A 25,448-nucleotide genomic window follows, 5' to 3' on the forward strand; every position below is an offset into this window, starting at 1 on the left:
TTAGATGTGTCATCATACCCCGATATAACGTCAGTGATGAAACGTAGGTTGTGGCCACACACGACCAGGCACTCTAGGGCAGCGGGGGTGTGCCAGCGCCAGGAGGGTGCGGGTGCCTGGGTAGGGCTGCTGGCTTGGAGGGAGCACTACTCGGATCGCCACAAGGGCACATTTTGCATTCATAGAAGGCTGAATTGATGCTTTTATGGCATGGTGCCAGTTGCTTTAGTTATGCGCATGTTTCTTGGCAGTGTCAGAAACATTCAGAACGCAATGCTGGTGGTTAGCCTGTTGTCATGCTGTTCAGAGGTATTTTAGCTCAGGCATGGCCAAGCATGGGTTATAGGCCGGTGGTCTGCCCTGGGATTCGTGTTAACAGGCAGGTGAAGCAGCAGAACTTGGAGGGGGTTGGGTTTGACCTCTTGATACAAGGGTGGAGCCTGGTTGCTCACTTATTAGCCCGCCCTTGAGTTCGACGAAACAGGTACCTTGATGCGAGTATCGGTACCGGGTAACTTCTCCCGCCCTCCAGCACTGGCTGGCAGCTAGGCAGGTTGTGGAAGTGGCTTATGGTCCATACGATTAAGGGAAACAACGGGGCAACACTTTGAGCTACAAATCTGCAGGAGAACAATTGGCGTTGTTCTCCTCTGTGGTCACCCTGATCTGTCTCTCCCTGGTATACTAGCAGAATTTTGGGAGGGCAAGGCTTTACATTTGGTGGTGACTGATGGAATACGATGGGCGTAATCCAACGGAGTGAAGGAGGAAGTAAGGCAGGCTTGTCAACTCTTACCTCCTCCCGCATGGGCACTGCCAGGCAGGAGTGACTTGGCAAAGAGATTGTTATTTAGCCATGCAAAGGCAACCTTGGACCATCGCCTATTTTAGGTTTAAGGTCATTCCAGTTAAATCCACGGGGGAGTTAGAAAGGTGGGGGAACCTGTCCTGATTGTGCCCGCTGGCCGCCGGCTCGGTTGTGGCGTAGACTTGTTTTGGCTGGACCTGGGAGAAGCCCGGTATCAGTATGCTGTAGGTATGAAGGCCTATCGGGAGCCATGCGCAGTTGCGCAGAGCAAAGAGGTCTTGGCTTCATCAGGCATGGTCTTGTACACGCCAAGTCCACAGGGTGCCTGGAGGGAGATGGGGTGCACCTCTCTAGTTTAGGCATGGACCTTTTCATACTGGACCTAGGGGAAGCTTGGGCTGCAACAGGTTGTAAGTAAACAGGTCTACCTTGGTGGGGGGCCCTGGTAGTGACGGTGGCCACTCCCAAGGCTGTGGAGGAGTTACAGGGCGATCCAGGGTCTGCACATACCAAGGGGTACAGCATGCAGCAGCACCGCGGGGTGCTAAGCCAGGATACCCAGGGATGTTTAGCGGGTCCCCTGGAAGAACGACGGCGCCCCGTTAACCGAAAGGCGGTTGTGGGTCTGAGCAACCGGGGGCTGCCATGTATGCTCCGCCCACCCATCACGGGGGGGCGTGTGAAGCATGTGGACTGGTGGTCCACGGATGGGAGGGGTGGACCCTCCCAATATTTGGTATACACCAGTTGGCGTTGCCATGGTGACTCTAGGCTTATCAGACGGGCAGGCGGCATAGGGCTGGCCTGCCCTGGGATCGCCCGTAAGATAACCCACCTTGTTTGCATATTGGGTATGCTAATAAACCTGCAGCAATATTTCTCCACTTACATTACAGTGTCGTGTGTTTTATTTATGTACTTATGTACTTATGTGCTTTGTGATAACTGTTGCCGATATTGGCACTATGTAAGGCTGCCCGGGGGGGGTTGCGCAGCGGCCCGCCCCTTGGAGGGCGGCCGCCTTAGTGCCACAGGAAGGCACAGGGGTGGGAGGTCGAGTCCCTGGGCTAGTCCGGGGGAGACCCCAACAGATAGCTGTTTCCGGCGAGGGCGGGCAGGAGACAGGGGTACTTATACTGTCTCCGCCCCCTCCTCGTCCTCTTGTCCGCTCGTTCGCCTTGCCCGCCCCTCCGCTTACCCGGCGTCCGGAGGGACAAAAAGGGGGGGTGCAGGTTTTTTCTAACAATTTTAGTTTGTGTTGCAGGAGGAGTTACAGGGCGATCCAGGGTCTGCACATACCAAGGGGTACAGCATGCAGCAGCACCGCGGGGTGCTAAGCCAGGATACCCAGGGATGTTTAGCGGGTCCCCTGGAAGAACGACGGCGCCCCGTTAACCGAAAGGCGGTTGTGGGTCTGAGCAACCGGGGGCTGCCATGTATGCTCCGCTCACCCATCACGGGGGGGCGTGTGAAGCATGTGGACTGGTGGTCCACGGATGGGAGGGGTGGACCCTCCCAATATTTGGTATACACCAGTTGGCGTTGCCATGGTGACTCTAGGCTTATCAGACGGGCAGGCGGCATAGGGCTGGCCTGCCCTGGGATCGCCCGTAAGATAACCCACCTTGTTTGCATATTGGTTATGCTAATAAACCTGCAGCAATATTTCTCCACTTACATTACAGTGTCGTGTGTTTTATTTATGTACTTATGTACTTATGTGCTTTGTGATAACTGTTGCCGATATTGGCACTATGTAAGGCTGCCCGGGGGGGGTTGCGCAGCGGCCCGCCCCTTGGAGGGTGGCCGCCTTAGTGCCACAGGAAGGCACAGGGGTGGGAGGTCGAGTCCCTGGGCTAGTCCGGGGGAGACCCCAACAGATAGCTGTTTCCGGCGAGGGCGGGCAGGAGACAGGGGTACTTATACTGTCTCCGCCCCCTCCTCGTCCTCTTGTCCGCTCGTTCGCCTTGCCCGCCCCTCCGCTTACCCGGCGTCTGGAGGGACAAAAAGGGGGGTGCAGGTTTTTTCTAACAATTTTAGTTTGTGTTGCAGGAGGAGTTACAGGGCGATCCAGGGTCTGCACATACCAAGGGGTACAGCATGCAGCAGCACCGCGGGGTGCTAAGCCAGGATACCCAGGGATGTTTAGCGGGTCCCCTGGAAGAACGACGGCGCCCCGTTAACCGAAAGGCGGTTGTGGGTCTGAGCAACCGGGGGCTGCCATGTATGCTCCGCCCACCCATCACGGGGGGGCGTGTGAAGCATGTGGACTGGTGGTCCACGGATGGGAGGGGTGGACCCTCCCAATATTTGGTATACACCAGTTGGCGTTGCCATGGTGACTCTAGGCTTATCAGACGGGCAGGCGGCATAGGGCTGGCCTGCCCTGGGATCGCCCGTAAGATAACCCACCTTGTTTGCATATTGGTTATGCTAATAAACCTGCAGCAATATTTCTCCACTTACATTACAGTGTCGTGTGTTTTATTTATGTACTTATGTACTTATGTGCTTTGTGATAACTGTTGCCGATATTGGCACTATTTCTATAGCATAAATGTGGCCAAAGGCAGCAGATCGCTGTACAGGGACAAAGGCGATGGTCGACCAGTTAATATGGGTGGTGTTGGGTGGGCCTCACACGGAACCCAACTGTGCTTAAAATCTGACATTTAAACGGCCCCTATCGAGCCCTTTGTTTATGTCGTTAACTTTACAGACAATTCTGTTAACAATAGCTTGTGAACTCAGTTACTTTAATTTGCCAGCAAACAAGCACTGCCTGTGCCAACACATAGTAAACAATCTATCTGTGAGTAAGCTAAAGTGAATGCGTTCATGTACTGTATCTTGACGAACTAGTGCTGCTATGCAAAACAGTGAGCTTGTCTGTGAACCCTTCCTTGGAGTTAGTAGCCAATACCGTCCACAGGCATTTACAAAGCGGCCTCCGCTGGTGCCCTGCGCGATGACGTCACCTTCGGTGTCCGCCTCTCAGTCTCGTACGTTCCTGTGCTCTCATTCTCGAGTGGAATGTGGCTCCCCTTCATTCCGTGGGCGACTGTTCTGCAGATGACAGCAGAATTTATCAACAAGATTTATAAACCGACCTGAACTCCGGAGAATGCCTACATTGCTGCAGAATACTTCCGCTGGGGGTTTGTTGCAATCCCAAAATAAAACGGATCACATTTATATTAATTCCATGTAAAATCCCACTGTAATAACTTTATTTTGTCCTTGCTTGTTTAAGGTGCAGTATAAAGTTGCAGTGATTTCGGGTGGAACCTGGAGCAGTTTATTTAGTTTCTATAGCTTTATAACGCCTTCAAGTCTAGTCAAGGAGCTAGAGATGGCAGGGTGCTAAAAGTAGACGAAAGGGGAGAAGGAAATGTGAGAAGTAAAGAGTCATGCCAACCTTAGACTGCCAGCGATATCACCCTTGGCATGTTTCCCCATTGGCATCAATGGGCCATAGGGAGTGCATATGGATGAATGATGATACATAGAAATCCATGGACTGCCCCTTCGTCACTTCTAGGTGTATCCTTGGAGCATGCATCCTGGTGATTCGTGAGCAGCACATGTTCTACGCTGTGTCACTTTTCACTCTAGGCCTCACGGCTTCTGTTGCGCATCAGTGAATGCTATAGAACACTTATCCAGGCTGCATATAACCTTGGCATGTTTTCCCAGTGGCATCAATGGACTATAGGGAGTGCATTTCCGGATGAATGATGATCCGTGAGAAGTCCATGGACTGCCCCTTCGTCTCTTCTAGGTGTAGCCTGGGAGCAACCATCCTGGTGACGGTGAGCAGCACATGTCCTGTGGTGTGTCACTCCTCACTCCAGCCAGGCCTCACGTATGGGCTACCGATCCTACCAGTAACCGCTAGACACAGTGGTGCTCCTCTGTTGCACACGAGTATACGCTATAGTTATTCAAGCTCCATATAACCATGGTATGCCAAAGGATGTTCTTCAGTATATTCTAATGGCCGTTACCAGGCAAAGTAAGTTGGGGTCAGATATACTATTTACAGGTTGCAAAATACTATTTTTGCAACTAGTAAAGAATTTTATGAACTGACCTTTGTACTAATTGGCCGCTGTAGGAGAGCAGAATCTGCTTCACATGGGTACCCCCACTTTGTGCTGGTGTTTCACTGTTTTTCGACCTTAGTCTGGCTGTGGCACTGCTAATCAGGACCACAGCCTAGCTGCTTCCTCTCTAAAATGGTTTCCATGTACATTAGGTACATATCTAATTGGATTCTGGAGTGCCTTATAAGCCCCTAGTATATGGCACACTATGTACCTAGGGCATAGGTACCTCAGAGGCCTACCAGGGGCTGCAGCATGTATTATGCCACCCCTGGGAAGCACTCCAAAATGACACCAGAGGTCTGCTACTGCAGCCTGGGTAAGGGTGTGCTTGCACCCCTTACTGTGGTATAGGCTACCTTTATCACTACCTTATACAGACACATATAAACCTATAAGCCACTCCTATAGCAGGCCTTGACAATCTTGAAGGCAGAGTGCTTGTTTTTATGTGAGAGGGTGCCCAAGCATGAGCTGAGCCCCTCTGCAGCATTCGGAAATACTTCCTTATGGCTGTTCTGTGATACAGCCATACCATATACTCTCAAGTGCATTATAACCTCACTGTAAATGCTAACTTTGGGATGGCTGCATCAAAACATGTCGTGTTTGGTGTCAAACGCTTTGGAATACTACCCCCCCCCCCCCGTCAGTCCTGGCGGCGGGGGTAGCATTCCACCCTTCTAGAGGGAGAGACATGTTCCCACTGGCTAAGCCCGGTTAAAACTTTCCAAAGCCCTGGCATCACAAAATGGATGCCACTGCCACAGACACGGGTCTGCCCTCCTGCTGCTGGGGGAAACTCCGGCAGGGGAGGCCTGGACAATAGGTTTCCTGTCACAGGGAGGTGTAACCACCTCCCCAGACAGGCAGATGTGTATTGGGGCAGGGTGGGTGCATTCAGAGAATGCTTTTGAGACACTGCCTAGGGCACACAAGGTGTCCCTGTGCATAGCCCAGGTCAAACCGGTTGCAGGGACACTCAGCCCCCCTCTGGCGCGAAACTATGCCACCCCCGCCCCAGGTCCACCCATAGGTGGGGCCTTAGAGTTAGTCTATCCCCTAAACTTAGTATAAGTATAGGAATCCAGTCCCTAGGACTTTAGATTACCCTGGACGAACCTTTGCAACATATATCCTGGACCTTCGACTTTCTATCACGACTAGAAGACGGAAGAAATCTCCCTTGGGGTCAAGGAGTGACTCCCCTGCTTGGCAGGCACCAAAGAAGCAACTGCCCAGTCTGCAATTCTGAAGCTCTCGCCGGACGCCGAAGTCTTTGCATCTCCAGAGGTAAATTTCCAAACTTCCCCGAGGCTACCCTGAGTCCACAGCAAAGCTGAGGCCTGTGGCTATCGTGGGTGACGTGAAACCGTGACCCCTATACACCGTGAACTTTTGCAGCAACACTACCTTCCTGGTCATCCTTGAAGTTGTGCTTTGGGCTCCAAGTAGCCCCAGCCTTGAGCACCTCCTGCACTGAAGATTGTTGGCCTCCACTCCACGAGTGATCCGTGGGCCAGCTTCAAGTGCGATCGCTCGAGGCTCCTTCGTGATCAATAGCCCGTTGGCTAGCAGGTTCCCATGAAGGCGACTCCTTTTCTGATTGGGCGTTCCTGGTAGCTCCAGATGTGCCCTGACTTACCTTCGCTGAGTGAGTCCCTCAAACCTTGCTGGTCTGCACCGCAGTCCTTTCTCTGAATTCCAGTGACTTGCCGTTGCCAAGGCTTGTTGGGTCCTTTCTGGTCGCCGACACTGCAGCACTCGACAGACTTCGTGGGACAGCTCGCACCTGGCTCGTGGACTTCGTCAACACCTCCTAAACCTCGTGGCTGAATAGTCAAGACACCCATCAACTCACCTGAAGCACCCGACATCTGTGGGCATTGGTCCATCCTGCCCTAGGTCACTGGCAAGTGACCCAGACTCTGTCCCCTATGCTTTCTGGTTCCTTACATCCTAGATCCAGGCTTGGATCTCTCCGGACACTTCTCCTCTTCACGGCAGCAGCAGTTCTTTGCAGGCTTCCATTGAAATCGACGACGCGACCCGACACCAAAAGACACCTATACACCCGGCTTTCCTGGGTGAGGTAACTCGAGTACTCCAGTGCTCTCGTGGGTGCTAGCCCTAGAACTTCTTAAGTCCAAAAGGGTTTGGTCCTGACTCGACTAGAAGTGTCCCTAATCTTTAAATTTCCAACCGCGACATTGCCCGTAGAAGATAATAGGAACCCGCGGTTTGTAATTTGTAATTTGTGGGGGTATTTGTAGAGTGCAACGGTCGCTCCAGAAGGAGCATCTTGGCGCTGATTTCCAGGTAGAAGATCAAGTAACTTCCTAAAGGTAGAAAAGTTAGATGGCTGCCATGGTGTAGTCGTCGGGAAGATTAAAAATCCAAGTTTTTAGTGCTTTCCTGAAGTGTTTTTCTTGGGTTAAGGACCTCAGGAATTTGGGCATGCTGTTCCAAGCTTTAGTGGCAAGATGATTTAAGGTTTTGCCACCTTTGGTTTTCAAAGAGAACCTAGTAGGAAGGATTAGATTGTCCTTAGAGGAACGCAGGGATCTGCTAGGGTTGTAGTGAGGGAAACGCTTGATAAGATATTTTGGGCCGGAGTGATTAAATGCCCGAAATGCTACCATAAGAATCTTGAAAAATATTCTTTTGTGCAGTGGGAGCCAATGTAAAGATTTTAAAGCAGCGGATATTGAAGATTTTCTGGGTAACTTCAGGACTAATCTGGCTGCAGAGTGAAGTACACTTTGGAGTTTTTTAAGTGTAGCTTTCTTGGCGCCAGCCAGAAGACCGTTGCAGTAGTCCAAGCGAGCAAGAACTAGGGCCAATGTGACGGTTTTTCTAGAGTCTATTGGTAAAAAGTCAAAAAACTTTTTTAGAGATTTGATGATTCCGAAACAACTGCCGGCCACAGTCCTCACGTGTTGGTCGAAAGACAGATCAGTATCAAACAGGACTCCAAGGTTCCTTGCAGTTGTTACAGTCTGGGGGGAGCAGCTGAGTCTTCAGGCCACCATAGGCTAGGACAAAAATTGACATTTTTTCCCATAGGGAGGATCTCGGTCTTGCTGGAATTACATTTTAGATGGTTTAGATCCATCCAATGAAAAACAGCTTTCAGACAGCATTTGAGGTTCTGCTCCGCCTCAGTCGAGTGTTCCTCTAGGGGCACAATGAGTTGCGTATCATCGGCATACGATGTTACGAGTATGCCGAATTACTCAATCAGAGAAATGAGTGGAATTAGGTAAATGTTGAAGAGGAGAGGGCTCAAGATGGAGCCCTGAGGGACTCCAGATGAGACCCTCTTCTCTTTAGAGAGGAAAGGACCTAGGGCGATCGTTTGCGATCTATCCGTTAGAAAGGACGTTATCCAAGCTAGAGCCACCTCTGAGATACCAATATCTTTCAGTCTGCTAATCAGAATGGAGTGCGAGATGGTGTTGAATGCCGCCGTGAGGTCTAAAAGAATGAGGACGGCATTCTTCTTCTGATCCTGCAGCAGCTTTATAGAGTCTGTTAACTCAATCAGTGCAGTTTCTGTAGAGTGATGGGGGCGAAAGCCTGATTGTTGGGGATGGAGTACATTGTGTGCTTCAAGATACCTTTTAAGTTCTCTATAAACCGTTTGTTCGGTGATCTTTCCTAGTGCTGGAAGGAGCGATATTGGGCGGAGATTAGTAAGTTCAGAGGGGGATTTGTTAGATTTCTTCATCAGGGGTTTGACTATTCCCTGTTTCCACAGGCGAGGTACAATTCCAGTGCTAAGAGAGGAATTAACAATCTTGTTAATAATTGGGTTCACCACGTCAATGAGTTGATGGAGTATTCTAGGGGGGCAGGGGTCAGAGGGTGAACCAGATTTGCATGCCAAGATAATTTCTCTAGTTTGCGGTTGTGTTTCCACACTGCATACAGCTCCCGGGGGGTCCCCTGTGTCACTACCTTGGGTGGTTCCTTGGGGTCCCAGCGATTCTAGAGGCAATAGGCCTAGTGCCTATTTCAGTCGTGGTTCTTATACCACTTTTTTAGTATATGGTTTGGTGCGCCCCTAGGGCCCAAACGTGTATTTGTGCTTTTACTGATGCTTGATCACTTGTAACTTTAGTACATCGAACTCCAGTCACATAAAGAGACTAGGGGTGTGTGTTTAACCTTAGATACATATATTTCGAACATATACCTGGTGTGGTTGTCTTTTCATTTGATCATTCAAGAGATTATAGACTGGTAAAACAAGCTGCTTTACATTCCTTCAAGACTTAGCCTGAAGGCTACTCTCCATAGCTACCACTAGGATAGCTTTCATATAAGGTTGTCTTTAACCATTCCCCATATGGGGTTGTTTGGACTGATACAAGGTGCCCACTGGAACTACTGGACAGCATATATCAGGCCACCTTCTCACAGCCGGTTCTTTAAATTTCGATCACAGTCGGATGGAATTGGACCTACCTCATAAATATTAAAGCAGCATCAGAAATGGGTCTTCAAGGGCCAGGCCTGGTCAGAGAACTGGGCACAGGTAAATGACAAGGCCAGGGAAAGGGTGAAGTTTCCATCTTTTTTATCTGAAGAGGTGCATTTTATGCAGCAGCATCTATCTTCTATCTGGCTGTCTAGAACCCACCTCTCTAGTGCTTAGAGCTTTTCAAGAAGTTACCTAGCAGATCACATTAACTATGCAAATCTATAAAGGGAAATGGATGCATTCTCACACATAAGATCTCAGCTTTATATACTTGCACTCCCCGTGCAGACGCGTAGCTGAGATGTTAATGTGTGATACATTTGTTTTTGAGTTTCCTTTAGCTACTATTTTCTTGGGGATAGGTTTGTTAATGAAAGATGTTGTAATGGTTTGATAACTTAGATACGATATGGGTAGGGGCTTTCAGACTTCAAGCACCCACATCTCCTGTTTTGGAAAGGGGCACGCCTGAATTTTCAGGAGAGCTGAACTATTCCAAAGACAGAGTTCCACTTACCAGAAGTACAGGGTCTCCTAGATTGCATGCAATCACTGTCACAGTCTTTGTGACCTTTGACACAAGGGCCTTGCATGGTCTCCAGCTATGTTCATACAGAGCTCAGTGGCAATCAAGAAGCCCAGATTCACACCAGAACATGGGCTTCTATTGGAATTCTCAAGGGCATATTATCAAGCCCATTATCACGGCTTTAGCGGCAGTTTGCTGCCGCCAAAGCGGCTATAATTTTAACACCGTTCTTGATAATATGCCCCTTGGTCATTTTTTTGTAAAATGCAAGCACACAGCCGACTGCTTTTAGGTATTTAGGCTTTCTAAATACAAAGAAGGGTGTTTGATGTATTTCTTCACTGGCTCTGATATATTCTGCCGTTTTGATTATATTCCTAATTAATATTGTAACTGCACTAGATTGTACCGACTCTGTTTAGGGAAATGAATAACATCTCCAAAAATGCAACATGCTATTGGCTCGAAGGTCAGGACTGTCTGGAGTTTGTCAAACCTGGCATAGCTGACTTGGAGGGGTGTCACATAATTTTTTTTTTTTAAGTTTTTATAATTGCAAAGGTTGGCTCTGTTATTAATATCTATTAGATAAATATACAATCTTCTCTTCATCAGGCCCTTAGGCTGGTATTAATGTATAGTAAGTTTACCAGATAGGCCATGTCACCAGGGGCACGCTATTCAGGGCCATCTATTCCTTTTACAAAGCATTGTAATTTGGAATCTATCTATCTGGCCAGAATAGAGAAATAAGGCTTTACATTTTAAGGATCGTATATTGTATTAATCTTTGCAATCATGACAACCGAGGAAAATTTTTCAGAGCGTACATTGCCAGGATGAATATATTTATTTCACAAAACAGAAAGCGGCTAACACAAGAAGTTTCTGAAAGTAAACAGTTCTTATCTGCATCCTGTTTGCCTTCTGCTCTTTATTTTGATCTACCTGCCATGGGTCGCAAGGGAAGTGTCATGGGTCGCAAGGGGAGAGCAATTGGTAGCAAGGTGTCGCAGGTGCAATCCCTGCCGACTTCTAAATGATAGTCCATGGCTGCATCCTTCCTCTTGGTACTTTTCATTGGCTCCTGCCTCTGCTGCAGTGCCTCACTAGGAGCCCCTGCCTCGCAGCTTGCACTGACTACTAGAGAAGATCACAAGCCACCAACCTCTGGAGGGCCTAGGATGACTAGGTGTACTGGATTTACCAGGACAGTCCAGGTTTTTCACCAGGTGTCCCTTAGATTTCGACAAATTTAGCACATGTCCTGGTTTTCAGAGAAGGTTGACTAAAGACATGGGGAGGCACGTTTTTATGTGTTTCATGGGCAGTATGGCGAGTCGCTGGCTTGAGAGCTCTTGACTGGCACGGAGAATGGGGGGGCCCCTCCATGTAGTTTGCAGGGGGGCCCCCTCAAGTTTCGTTACGCCACTTCGCCTGACAGACGCGAGGATTTTGGGCGGACTACAGATCCCAGGGGGCCTGCTGCTATCGCCCGCACCTGGTCTCACTTTGCCTTCCTGCCGGCGCCGTTAAAGCGCCTCGCTGCTCCCGCTGCCGCGGGAGCCGCTTCGCCTGACAGACGCGAGGATTTTGGGCGGACTACAGATCCCAGGGGGCCTGCTGCTATCGCCCGCACCTGGTCTCACTTTGCCTTCCTGCCGGCGCCGTTAAAGCGCCTCGCCTGACAGACGCGAGGATTTTGGGCGGACTACAGATCCCAGGGGGCCTGCTGCTATCGCCCGCACCTGGTCTCACTTTGCCTTCCTGCCGGCGCCGTTAAAGTGCCTCGCCGCTCCCGCTGCCGCGGGAGCCGCTTCGCCTGACAGACGCGAGGATTTTGGGCGGACTACAGATCCCAGGGGGCCTGCTGCTATCGCCCGCACCTGGTCTCACTTTGCCTTCCTGCCAGCGCCGTTAAAGCGCCTCGCCGCTCCCGCGGGAGCCGCTTCGCCTGACAGACGCGAGGATTTTGGGCGGACTACAGATCCCAGGGGGCCTGCTGATATCGCCCGCACCTGGTCTCACTTTGCCTTCCTGCCGGCGCCGTTAAAGCGCCTCGCCGCTCCCGCTGCCGCGGGAGCCGCTTCGCCTGACAGACGCGAGGATTTTGGGCGGACTACAGATCCCAGGGGGCCTGCTGCTATCGCCCGCACCTGGTCTCACTTTGCCTTCCTGCCGGCACCGTTAAAGCGCCTCGCCGCTCCCGCTGCCGTGGGAGCCGCTTCGCCTGACAGACGCGAGGATTTTGGGCGGACTACAGATCCCAGGGGGCCTGCTGCTATCGCCCGCACCTGGTCTCACTTTGCCTTCCTGCCGGCGCCGTTAAAGCGCCTCGCCGCTCCCGCTGCCGCGGGAGCCGCTTCGCCTGACAGACGCGAGGATTTTGGGCGGACTACAGATCCCAGGGGGCCTGCTGCTATCGCCCGCACCTGGTCTCACTTTGCCTTCCTGCCGGCGCCGTTAAAGCGCCTCGCCGCTCCCGCTGCCGCGGGAGCCGCTTCGCCTGACAGACGCGAGGATTTTGGGCGGACTACAGATCCCAGGGGGCCTGCTGCTATCGCCCGCACCTGGTCTCACTTTGCCTTCCTGCCGGCGCCGTTAAAGCGCCTCGCCGCTTACGCGCAGCGGACGCGCGCGGACGCCGCCGGACGAAGCCCGGACTAAGGGCGGACAGTCTGTGACAGTCCGGGACTGTCCGAGGCTGGGCTGGGCCCCACCATTTACATCGACCTTAGGAGCCTCAGAACGTTGAAGACATCTAAGCTGGTAACTCGTCAAAGGGTTGACTGCACAGTCGAACTACCATTCATTTATAAATCCTTTGGTTACTGACATTTGCCATTTTGTTTTGCCTTGACAGACGCGAGGATTTTGGGCGGACTACAGATCCCAGGGGGCCTGCTGCTATCGCCCGCACCTGGTCTCACTTTGCCTTCCTGCCGGCGCCGTTAAAGCGCCTCGCCGCTCCCGCTGCCGCGGGAGCCGCTTCGCCTGACAGACGCGAGGATTTTGGGCGGACTACAGATCCCAGGGGGCCTGCTGCTATCGCCCGCACCTGGTCTCACTTTGCCTTCCTGCCGGCGCCGTTAAAGCGCCTCGCCGCTCCCGCTGCCGCGGGAGCCGCTTCGCCTGACAGACGTGAGGATTTTGGGCGGACTACAGCTCCCAGGGGGCCTGCTGCTATCGCCCGCACCTGGTCTCACTTTGCCTTCCTGCCGGCGCCGTTAAAGCGCCTCGCCGCTCCCGCTGCCGTGGGAGCCGCTTCGCCTGACAGACGCGAGGATTTTGGGCGGACTACAGATCCCAGGGGGCCTGCTGCTATCGCCCGCACCTGGTCTCACTTTGCCTTCCTGCCGGCGCCGTTAAAGCGCCTCGCCGCTCCCGCTACCGCGGGAGCCGCTTCGCCTGACAGACGCGAGGATTTTGGGCGGACTACAGATCCCAGGGGGCCTGCTGCTATCGCCCGCACCTGGTCTCACTTTGCCTTCCTGCCGGCGCCGTTAAAGCGCCTCGCCGCTCCCGCTACCGCGGGAGCCGCTTCGCCTGACAGACGCGAGGATTTTGGGCGGACTACAGATCCCAGGGGGCCTGCTGCTATCGCCCGCACCTGGTCTCACTTTGCCTTCCTGCCGGCGCCGTTAAAGCGCCTCGCCTGACAGACGCGAGGATTTTGGGCGGACTACAGATCCCAGGGGGCCTGCTGCTATCGCCCGCACCTGGTCTCACTTTGCCTTCCTGCCGGCGCCGTTAAAGCACCTCGCCGCTTACGCGCAGCGGACGCGCGCGGACGCCGCCGGACGAAGCCCGGACTAAGGGCGGACAGTCTGTGACAGTCCGGGACTGTCCGAGGCTGGGCTGGGCCCCACCATTTACATCGACCTTAGGAGCCTCAGAACGTTGAAGACATCTAAGCTGGTAACTCGTCAAAGGGTTGACTGCACAGTCGAACTACCATTCATTTATAAATCCTTTGGTTACTGACATTTGCCATTTTGTTTTGCCTTGACCATGCCTATAAGTCTAAGGGAACCAGGACTACCGGGGTCAGGCCCTCTTGACAACTATTTAGTAAAAAAGGTCAATAAAATTAACAGTGACCGACGGGCTTCCCTGGGGATGGATAGCCTCCAGGAGAGCCCCCAACACCCTATAAACGCTGAGAGTTTCCCATTGGACAAAGGTATCTGTGTCTCCCCTTCCCATATTGAAGCCAACGCTACTGTTACGGCCACAGCCCAGGTTTATATGGACCCTCTAGATCTGGACGTGAATTCTGCGAGTGATGTGACAGTCGAGGCTACACATGTTCCCAGACCAGTTAGGAACTGTAGAAAACAACAAACTAAAAAGGGGGGGGCCTCTACCAAAGGAAATAGAAGGGTAGATATTGGGGAAAAAGCTCATATCGATCCAGACGAACTTTTAAATAGCAGTTTTGGTGCAATAACCCCATTATTCCCTGACCATTTTTCCAAATTACTCAGCTCCTTTGAGGTTTTACTTGACACAAAATTAGATCTACTTATGCAACCTCTGGTACGGAAACTTGATATGGTCGCCGATGAGGTTAAAAGGTTGGGAGGATTATTAACAAAACATTTAGACTGGGTAGACAGCAATAAAAAGAAGGGGCCGCGTGCAGCTGGGCACGATAATCTAGTTAGAGTAGAAAACCCACAGATTCCATCTCAGCCCGTTAGCATTAATGCTATAGCCACGCCAACACCTCCTATGATTACTATAGCCTCAAACCCAGCCAGCCCAGTAGTAAAGGAGCAGGTTCCAGCGCATAAAGGAGAGGTGGTAACGAAAGCTAGATTTATTAACCTACCCCCGGCTTGCTCCCCTTTCGTTGTGATCTTAACCAATGTCCCACCCCAGGATAGGCAGGCAGTTCCCTTGCAAGTGGAATCGCACGATTCTCTCAAGCAAAAGACAGTGTCGTGGTTACATAGGAAGTGTGGGTTCCCTCTTAACATGGCCAATGACATCTTAAGTACTCGCAGGGTAAATTGGATTGGGCCCTCCAAAAAATCATCTAATGGAGATTGTGTCATAGCCAATTTTAGACACACACAACATGTGGCTACTGTTTTATTGAGAGCAGCATCCTTGGCACAAGATGCTAATAGCATTCAGGTGCGTCCCCTTGGATTCTTTTACTCCCACTTCCCCCCTAGAGATTGTTTCCACCTGACTAGACAGAGAAATCTCATCCCAGCATCGAATTTGATGCCTTTTCTTCACCAGGGGGTAGGTGCTGCCCATCAGTTTATGGGTGGGCCAAATATACCCACATCTAATCGTTTTGAGGCACTCTCTCTGTTGGATATGTGCGACTGACAGGAGGCTGGTATACAGGGGGGGATGAGTCATCACCGGTTAAGGCCCTCTATGTAGAGGATCAGCCCCCCGCATTATCTGCAGGTATTGATGTTAGTCATCTGCCTGCCGATAACTGTAAGGGGGGTTCACCAAAAAAGTTGATCAAAATGTTAACGTGGAATATTGCGGGCTTACGTGCCAAGAGAGATAATTTATCCTGGTTAAGCTTCTTGAAGGATTTTGACATTCTGGCACTTCAAGAGACCTGGGAAACTGAATGTAATTTTTGGTTAGATGGTTTTACATCTCATTTTGTTCCAGCTTCAAAATCAGTTTCCGGAAGGGCCTCAGGAGGCTTAGTGGTTATGCTTTCGGTGAAACTAAAAGGAATCGTTAGCAGGATAACTTGTTCATGTAACAATTTTCTTATACTGGAATTTAAACTCTCCAATAATAGAAAATTATTACTGGTAAATTGCTATAATTCCCATCAAGAGGTCTTGCCGAATGAACACTTGCTATGGTTGGCGAATTTTTTAAATACTTATTCTTTGAAGCAAACCACTTTCTGCTATTATATTTTGCTAGGCGATTTTAATGTACACTTATGTAGTCATAATTGCTGTTTATCTGATATTGACGGACCAGATCTGACATCCCCACAGCATTTTGAGCACTCAAGTAAGGGTGAAGCTCTGGAAAAACTTCTTATCGAAAATCAGTTGTACCAACCAGGCTTTCACGAACAAACCGTACGGGTGCCCACCTTTATTGGAAGGGATAGTAACACCATTATTGACTACATATTTCTTTCATCTGGACTTTTAAATATGTATGTTTTTATAATGCGATTCCATCTATTTTTAGCGACCATAATCCGGTGGTAATTGAAATGTTAGATGGCCTTTCACTTTTAAATACCTTAACCTCACACGTGTTGGACACTGAACTCAGGGCAAAGGATCAGGGAAGAAGGCTAAACTGGTCTAAGGTAGTTCCAGAGGAATTTTTCAACTCAATAAAGCTAGAGGCGGCCCTGGACTTGGAAATCTGTGGGGACCAACTTTCTACGGGGAAGGAAGTAATTTCCTCGTTTGAAGCCATATGCTCCCTAGTGTCAAAGGACCTAACTAGTATAAGTAGACCAGCACCTAAGAATGGAGTCTCCGGCTGGTTTGATCATAACTGCACTAAAGCTCATAATAACCTTAAAAATGCACTTCAGGCCAGTCCGAGGAATAAAATCTTAGTGTCGCAGTTAAGGAGCGACTATAAAAAAGCACTGTTGGTCCGGAAAAAAGAAATTAAACACAACGCCTGGGCCGATCTTATGGATAAGGCAACTTTAAAAGACAGTGCGAAATTTTGGTCCATTATCAACACTCCTCTTTTTTCCGATGTTAAAAATGGAGTGTTGGAAACTAATATAGCAGAGGAGGACTGGTTGAGTCACTTTAAAATCATATATGGTAGTCACTTAGATTTAGAATCCCTAAACGGGCAAGATTCGGCTTCTACTTTAACCCCAGTTAGTTTTCATATAGGAGAAATTATAAAAGCAATTGAAGACTCTGCAGGAAAGAAGGCTCCTGGCCCGGACGGGGTCCCCACCGATTTGTATAAGGCAAACCCGGTGTTTTGGGCCAATATATTGACTAATGTATTTAACTCCTCGGCTATTGTAGGTTTTCCCAAATCCTGGTCACATTCTATCATAATACCGGTGTTCAAGAAAGGCCAAAGGGCTGACCCTAAATGCTATAGGCCCATATCCTTGATAGACTCCTCTATAAAAATCTTGGGGAAAGTCATACTTGCTAGGATAACAAATTGGGCCTCGGATAATAACATCTTGTCCGATGCACAGTATGGCTTCAGAGCCGGCCGGAGCACGGAGGATCAATGTCTGAACCTCCTCTTAATAATAGACAAATACACTAAGGCGGCTGGGGGCTCCTTTTACCTGGGCTTTATGGATTTATCCACGGCCTTTGATCTCGTAAATAGGTCAAAGCTGTGGACAATGCTTCTGGAGTTGGGACTTGACCCTCCCCTTGTGTATTTCCTTTCAGAGCTCCACCAAGATTTGAATGCCTCGATAAGGATGACGACGGAGGGGAAGTGCACGGCCAGCTTTAAGTCTAGCAGAGGGGTACGACAGGGATGCATCCTTGCGCCCATGTTGTTCACCCTATACATAAATTCCCTGGAACAAAATCTGCTGGCTGCAACGCAGGACATCCCGCGTATGGGAGGTACCCCGATCCCGGTCCTCCTATACGCGGACGATGCTGTCCTGCTGGCCAGGACTTCCCTGGCGCTGCAAAGATTGCTGGACTCGTTCGGGGACTTCATGCATAGCCTGGATCTGGTGGTTAATAACGGCAAATCTCATGCTATGTCGTTAGGTCTTGCGAAAAATAAGGTAAAGCCTTTTTTCTGCAGAGGAGCCGAAATCTCAAGAGTGAAGACTTTCACTTACTTGGGAGTAGTCTTTGATGACAAGGGCTCATGGTCCCCTCAGCTTTCTATAAAGGTAAACTCCATAAGAAGCTCATCTGCGGCTGTACTTGGCTTTGCAAAAAGGTTGGGAGGAAAACCGACAGAGGCAATACTAACAATCTACAAAGCCAAAACAGTTTCCATTGTAAGGTATGGGGCGCCAATCTGGGGTTACATTAAACACGACGCGATCCAAACGGAGGAAAACAAATTTCTTCGTACCCTCCTTGGCCTCCCACAATCAACCGCTTCTTATTCAGTCCATTTGGAACTCGGGTTAGGTTACATAGCAGACATGATTAAATTAGCCCCACTACTGCTATGGATCAAAATTTGGCTAAACCCGAAACTTACTTTAAACCATAAAATACTAAAGGACTGTACTCGACTTGACAACATGAATAAAACTCAATGGCTGTCAAATATCGAGAGGTTATCTGCCTACATTGGGAGACCAGAAATCTTTTTTAGCCCTGAAATTCTCTGTAAGGCAGATCTTGAGTGGGTACAATTCAATTTTACGAAGCTAAGGGAGGCCGCGCGGGAAGAAGTCGAACTTCGTAAACCCTCTGTCAGGGGACACGTCCTGGTATCTCAGCTCTCAGGGTTGTCTTTATATCTTACAGTGGTAACCCACCCTTTTCACAAATGGCTGTTGACTAAATTCCGGTTCAACCAAATACACATAGTTGTTTGGGATGTGACTGGTTGGAATAGGCCTGACGATGTCGCCCCTTGCAAGTGCGATGATATTTCTCCACAAGACACTACGCACTTTATGCTATTTTGCTCCTTTTTTAAACATGCCAGGAAGAGGTTTATTATTCCTTTGTTAAAGAGTAGGAACTTTACACAGTATAAGCCAGCTCTATTGTTCCTAAGCATGCTTGAATGTCCACTAATTATGTTCTGTGTTGCTAGCTTCTTGGTGGCAGCCGTTAGAGAAAGGAGGGTCAGACTAAAACCTATACAGGATGTGGAGCCTATTTGATATATGGAATTTGATCCTGTATTAAGATTTCATGTTGATTATGGTCTATTATGAAATTTCATTAGGAATTGTTTTTAATTGTAGATTTGTGAATCGCAAGATTTTATGTATTTAATCGTGTAGTATACTTTTATGATTTTAATTAATCGAATAAAGTGGTTTTGACTTGACTTGACTTGACTTACGCCACTGTATACACATTACATACTATACAATAAAATTTGAAATGTTAAATAATAAAGCTGGTCAGAGACTTACACTGAGCTTCTGACTCATTAGTCTCTCGTTTTCCTTCATCATTTTCTCCTTATCCTCCTCCATCTTCTGTGTCAGCTGCTTGACATGTTCCTCATGGCTTTTCTGCTGGGCCTCCAACTTTTGCTGGGCTGCTGCTAGCATCTCATCCTTCAGCTTCATCTCCCGCTGTGCAGCTTGTACCTTTGCTTGCCTCTCTGATGAAAATACATAAGTGAGAGAGGTTCCTGAGAAGAAACATACTTTGCAAACTCAAAGCTGTTACGATAGTGAGAGTGCAAACGTGCTAAATCTTAATAAAACGTGCAAAGCCCAACTTCAGAAAACCTGAGAACCTTATTCCTTAAGAAAGGGGTACCCAATAAATCTAATACTTCGGACCTTTCTCTTTCTCATTTTATCAGCTGTGAAAATGTCATCCTGTTAGGCTGTAGATGGATTCAAACAGCTAGCACAGATTATGGCAGTGTAAGTGTTTAAGGTAGGGAAAAGGGCAAAGAGCAGTAGATATTGTAAACATTTAGGACTTTACATTTATACATAGCAGCCCATGGGATGATCAAAAGGCATCCGAGTAGGTGCTGGTTGGCATGATGGGCTGGACAGCGTTTGCAGACTGAGTGCAGAAGATATCTTTGACCTGCGTTACAGCCAGCAGGCAGGCAGTGTATTAGCTAAATATTGATTAGTAGGGTTGATTTTCCTTGATTTACTTTTACATCCTCCTAATTAACCTTCTGATTGTGGCACTATGAAAGTAGTCTCTAATGTCCTAGGGCAATTGTATTTGATGTACCTGGGGATTGAAGGGGAACGTGTGCTGGTTAATCAAAGTTGTTCAGCTGTTTGTTTGGTTGGGGAATGTATTGAAGGATATGAGCCAAGATGCCCTCAAAAGGCAGAGTTTATTATGTATGTTGTTATGTGTGGCATTTCAGTTTCAGAATCTCGTAACCACTGCTATGACATAGCAACAGTTGATAATAAAACTGGTTACTCACTGTTGTGATATCATAAAGGCCTTCCAGGCCCGGCCGACATGCATCCCCGAGAACTTGTTATCACAACTCTGCTTGTCTGCTTTGACTGAAATATAATTTACTGTTACTAATCAATAATTCTATTTGTTATTAGCTCCGATGCATGTAGTGGATGCTGGCGGATAATGTACACCAGATGTCGTTTATGTCATGTAGGTATCCTTTACACTGCCTCACTAGTGCATGGATTTACAGTGGAAGACAGTTCTGGAATCTGCTGGCAGTATTGTTACTGGAGAACGTGTTTTGTTACATAGCAAGTCATTGGTAAGAAGATGGTGTGTTTAGCACATTATATAGTAATGCATATTTATGTGCCTTTTAACCTACAGTACACACAGTTGTGCAACAACTACTTTGCTTAAAATCATTTGGTAGTTCATTTGCTTGGGCGAGGAATCTTCAAAGAAAAGGGCTAAAAAATAATCGAATAGGAACAAGGTTTCCGGCAATAGGCAGAATTCCTGAAGATCACACTTGATTTAAGCAGTTTGTACTGCATGGGATGAACTAGTACTTAAATAGAATCTGAAGCCTACTGTTTGTTCTGCAGTGTTCACAGCAGTTGATATGATCAATAACATCACCACCTACCAGCAATTTCCTTCTCCTTCTGCGACAGGGTCTGATCCATCTTCAGAATTGACATTGACATTGCTACAGATTCCTGTTTCTGAATAGACTCCCGGAGAACTTCTTCTGCCTAGGAAAGAATACACAATTTATGCCGCACTGGACACCTGCAGTTTAAGGAGAGCATATGTTTGTACCAGTAGAGAAGGATAGACTTATCTACATTGTGATGATGGTCCTAGGCTTTCTCCTATTGCAAATGTGAGTGTACCATGCTACCTCTTGGTAGGACCATAAGCAGCTTTTCAAAGCCGTAACCAAAGTTGTATTAGACGGACACCATGCACACCTGAATCACACAGCGATATAGAAGCACAGTTGGCCATCCTTTCAAAGTCATGAAAAGAGTAGACTGAAGATTTAAGGGAGTGTAAGTGTTATTAATAGAAATTTTCCTAATACTAGTATTACTAGATTGATCATAAAATTAACTAGCTTGCTAGCACCCCTTTGCGCTCTTTTTAGTCTGCAGTTCAAAGCTGACGAAATATGCTTTGGTTTTAGAGAATGCATACAGTAAGTAATGACTAAAAAGGGTGCAGAGACAGAATATTGAGGCAAAAATATGGACTTGCACAAATATCATGGCAACAATATCGTGGGTCAAGAATATGGACAAACAAAATATCGTGGTCAAGAATATCGACTTTGGGTAAGTAATATCAATGTAAAAAATATTGAAGTGTTTAATATCGTTTGCAAAAATATAGATGTTAAAAATATCGTTTTCATTAATGTTATGTATTTTAGTATATATTTTATATGAATGTGATGCATGTATTTTTTGAATAAGAATTGTTTGTATTTTTATTATATGTATTTTTAGTAGTATATACCATTTATTTTTTATTTTTAGTAGTTATTATTTTTTATTTTATTTGAATCTTGTGTTTTTAGTAGTACCGTAGCGGGTTGTGGGTTTAAAGGGGAATAGGGTGGGAAGTAATATCATTATAGTAAATTTATAGAATAATTTTAATGTATTAATAATTGTGGAATTGAGAACTTATAGTGTTAAATGTGTAAATTAATTTTGTATTAATTATGTAATAATTAGTTGTTAAACAATTTTAATTAATTAATTGGCAATTATGTTAATTGTTGAATTATTATGGGTGTGTGTTGTGGTATTTAGAGGTGAACATGGTGGTAAGTAATTTATTTATAATTGATGAATTCATAATTAGTTGTTAGTTATATTAAATTAATTAATTAGTAATTAATGCCGGTAATTGGGTAATTAATTTAAGGTGTGTGTTATGGTGTTTACAGGTGTAAATAGTGGGAAGGGTGGGAAGTAATTTATTTGTAATTGATGAATTATTAATTAGTTGTTAATTAATTCAAATTAGTTCATTAGTAATTCATTATGGTAATTGTGTAATTCATTTTAGGTGTGTGTAGTGCATATTATAGTGTAAAAAATATGTATTTAAATAATGTTATTAATTATTTGTATTATTATTAATTTTTAAAATCATTATTTATGTTAAATATGGAAATAAATGTAAATAAACATTTTGAAGTTTTTTTTTATTGTTTATTGATGTGATGTTATAGGGTAGGAAATAAAAGAAATACATTATTTGTTTTTAAATTTTTGTTTGTCAATATTTGCTTCTTTTAAATAAATATTGTTTATAAATGTATTAATTTACTTTAGAGAATAGTTGTACCATTTTGTTATATGTAATTAAAATGTTTAATGTTAATATTTAATATATTTAATCTGATATTTTTAAAATATTGTTTATTGATTTTTAAGAATATTTTAAAAAGTGTTTAAATGTTATTATTAATTTTTGTTTCTCTGCTATCCAACACTTTCCTTACTGTTGCCCTCACTGGAGTTGGAATACTAAATTTTACCCCTCCGCTATCCAACACTTTCCCTACTGTTGCACTCACTGAAGTGGGAATAGTAATTTTTACCCCACCGCCATCCAGCACTTTCCCTACTGTTGCACTTATTGGTGTGGGAATAGTAATTTTTACCCCTCCGCCATACAGCACGCTCCCTACTGTTGCACTCATTGAAGTGTGAATAGTAATTTTTACCCCTCCGCTGTCCAACACTTTCCCTACTGTTGCACTCACTGGAGTGGGAATAGTAATTTTTACCCCTCCCCATCCAGCACTTTCCCTACTATTGCACCTATTGGAGTGGGAATAGTATTTTTTACCCCTTCACTACCCAGCATTTTCCTTACTATTGCACTTATTGGAGTGGGAATAGTAATTTTTGCCCCTTCAATATCCAGCACTTTCCCTACTATTGCACTCACTGGAATGGGAATAGTAATTTTTTAATCCCCGCCTTTCCAGCATTTTCCCTTCTGTTGCACTCACTGGAGTGGGAATAGTAATTTTTACCCTTCCGCTATCCAGCACTTTCCCTACTGTTGCCCTCACTGGAGTGGGAATAGTAATGTTTACTCCTCTGCTATCCAACACTTTCCCTACTGTTGCACTCACTGGAGTGGAAATAGTAATGTTTACCCCTCTGCTATCCAAAATGTTCCCTACTGTTGCACTCTTTCAAGTTGGAATACTAAATTTGACCCCTCCGCTATCCAACACTTTCCCTACTATTGCACTTATTGGAGTGGGAATAGTAATTTTTACCCCTCCCCTAGCCAATACTTTCCTTACTGTTGCACTCACTGGAGTGGGAATAATAATTTTTACCCCTCCCTATCCAATACTTTCTCTACTGTTGCACACACTGGAGTGGGAATAGTAATGTTTACTTCCCCGCTATCCAACAATGCCCCTACGGTTGTATTTATTGTATTGCGAAATGTACTTTTACTGCCATCGTCATGAGAGTTACCCCCCACCATATCATGATGGCGGTGTGTGTCTTGGCAGACGCCATATTAGGATGTCGATTTTGTAAGGCTGCCATGGAAAGGCTGGCAGACAATGGTTTTTGGGGGCCCGTTGCGGGCCCCCCTTGTGTCTGGGGGAGGTGAGGTGCACTTGGGGGGTACCTATGGTACCCCCCTACATTTTGCTGCACCAAGTGGCAGGCACAGTGTGGTGTCTGCCATGTGGTGCAGTGAAATGCCAGGCATGAGATTTTAACATAGCGGCGCGTGCTGCTGTCAGCAGCACCTGCCGCAATGTTAAATTGCAGATTGCTACTGCCATGGTGGCGGTCGCATCCTAATTTGCGGTGCGCGACCGCTGGCGGCTGGTCCCAACAACGCGGGGATGGCGGGCGGACTCAGATCCGCCCGCCATCCTAATGAGCCCCTAAATATCATGAAAACTTTCCTCCAAAAGCATTTAGCCCGTTACAATTTGTGGAGAGCTCTTGGAGGCATGGTCACATTGGAAGCATGATCCATGTTTCATAAGTCCTGCTCAGGACGGCAGGACATAGGAAGTTCATATATACCGTGCCCCGGCCCCCATGTTAGTTTTATGAGCACAGCGAAGCAGAGCAGTGTCATTTGCGGTCTAAGAACCGGGACCATGCTGATGATTGCAGCCTCAGAGCTAGGATTCTGTATCCTTAACCCGCTGAACATTGAACACTTCCCCCAAACAACTGTTATTTTCCTGGGGTCAACAGACATAGACATAAGTTTAAACTTGACGCCACTTATGAACGTAATGAAATGTGTCGGTCATCTCTCCAAAGTGCATCACTTCAAGTATTCAGGTGACAAATTAAGGCTTAATACATAAGTAGTTTTTAGATCTCGCCTACGCAGCGCACATGCACTGCATAGGAGGGCCTTTAGGCATCGGTCTTCACTTTTCAAGCACTGCACTCGTGCTTGTGGCGGCATCCACCTTGCGGGAGCGAGCAGCGGCGCACCACAAGTACGAGTGCAGTGCTTGAAAAGTGAAAACTGCTCTCCCAAGCGCGCGCACCTCTTGTGGGCTCACCTCCTGCTCCCCCTCTCTCTTCACGTGGCCACTCCCCTTCCTGTATGCGAGGCTCGCCGGGGCCGTGCAGGGTCTTCTATGCTGCTTTGTTCTGTTGTGGACTCCAAGGCTGTTCGTGTTCGCGGGCTCACCTCCTGCTCCCCCTCTCTCTTCATGTGGCCACTCCCCTTCCTGTATGCGAGGCTCGCCGGAGCCGCGCTTGTCTTCTATGCTGCTTTGCTCTGTTGTGGACTCCAAGGCTGTTCGTGTTGTGGACCGGGGGTACAAACCTCCACTCCTCCAGAAGCTGACATTTCTGGCAGTAATCGAAGCTAGCACACTCAGATGGCACTGGAGCCACCACCCCCCACTACAGACAGACGGGCCCCTGCAGCTCGTGTCAGCCCCCAAGAATTCATGCAACAAGCGTGTGCATTGTGCTCCCATCTGCACCAGAAACGCGCGTGAATTCACCCGCAAGGCACAAAGTGATCAGCGAAGGAGAATGCTTGTCTTGTGGCTCACGCTCTGCTGCATACAGGCCAGGTATGTACAATTCAGGGCTGAATGCTGAGTTGTATTCACCCCGCTGGCTGCTCTCGCGCAGCTCTTTGTGCAACAACAAAGCTTACAAATACGGGAGCAGGCATTGCTAGTTGTCTGTGTTTCCAAAGATGGGCTGAGCAATTAAGCACAGTAAGCGTGCTAAGGCATTCTTCCGAACCTGCAGCAAACTTGCCTTTGAAGGTGAAATATTTATTAGTGTTTGAATGTTGGGGCGATTGTTGCTAAAACATATGGCAGCGTCGCATACAATATCTGTTTATTTTCCATAAGAATGCACCTGCAAACAATAACTTATCCTTTAATATCTTATGAATGTTAAAAGTG

General features: G+C 47.4%; 1 protein-coding gene across 1 annotated transcript in view; it reads right to left on the reverse strand.

The window, feature by feature from the left end:
• Positions 1-25,448, reverse strand: part of LOC146784472 (guanylate-binding protein 1-like) — an 888,553-nt gene that overhangs the window by 144,377 nt on the left and 718,728 nt on the right. Inside the window, exons 10-11 of the mRNA XM_085633259.1 lie at positions 20,640-20,748; positions 19,009-19,202 (exon numbers count right to left, since the gene is read on the reverse strand). Of these exons, the coding sequence (XP_085489385.1) occupies positions 19,009-19,202; positions 20,640-20,748 (303 nt within the window). The remainder of the gene's footprint in view (positions 1-19,008; positions 19,203-20,639; positions 20,749-25,448) is intronic.

The sequence above is a fragment of the Triturus cristatus genome, chromosome 11, assembly GCF_964204655.1.
Source record: "Triturus cristatus chromosome 11, aTriCri1.1, whole genome shotgun sequence".
NCBI lineage: Eukaryota > Metazoa > Chordata > Amphibia > Caudata > Salamandridae > Triturus > Triturus cristatus.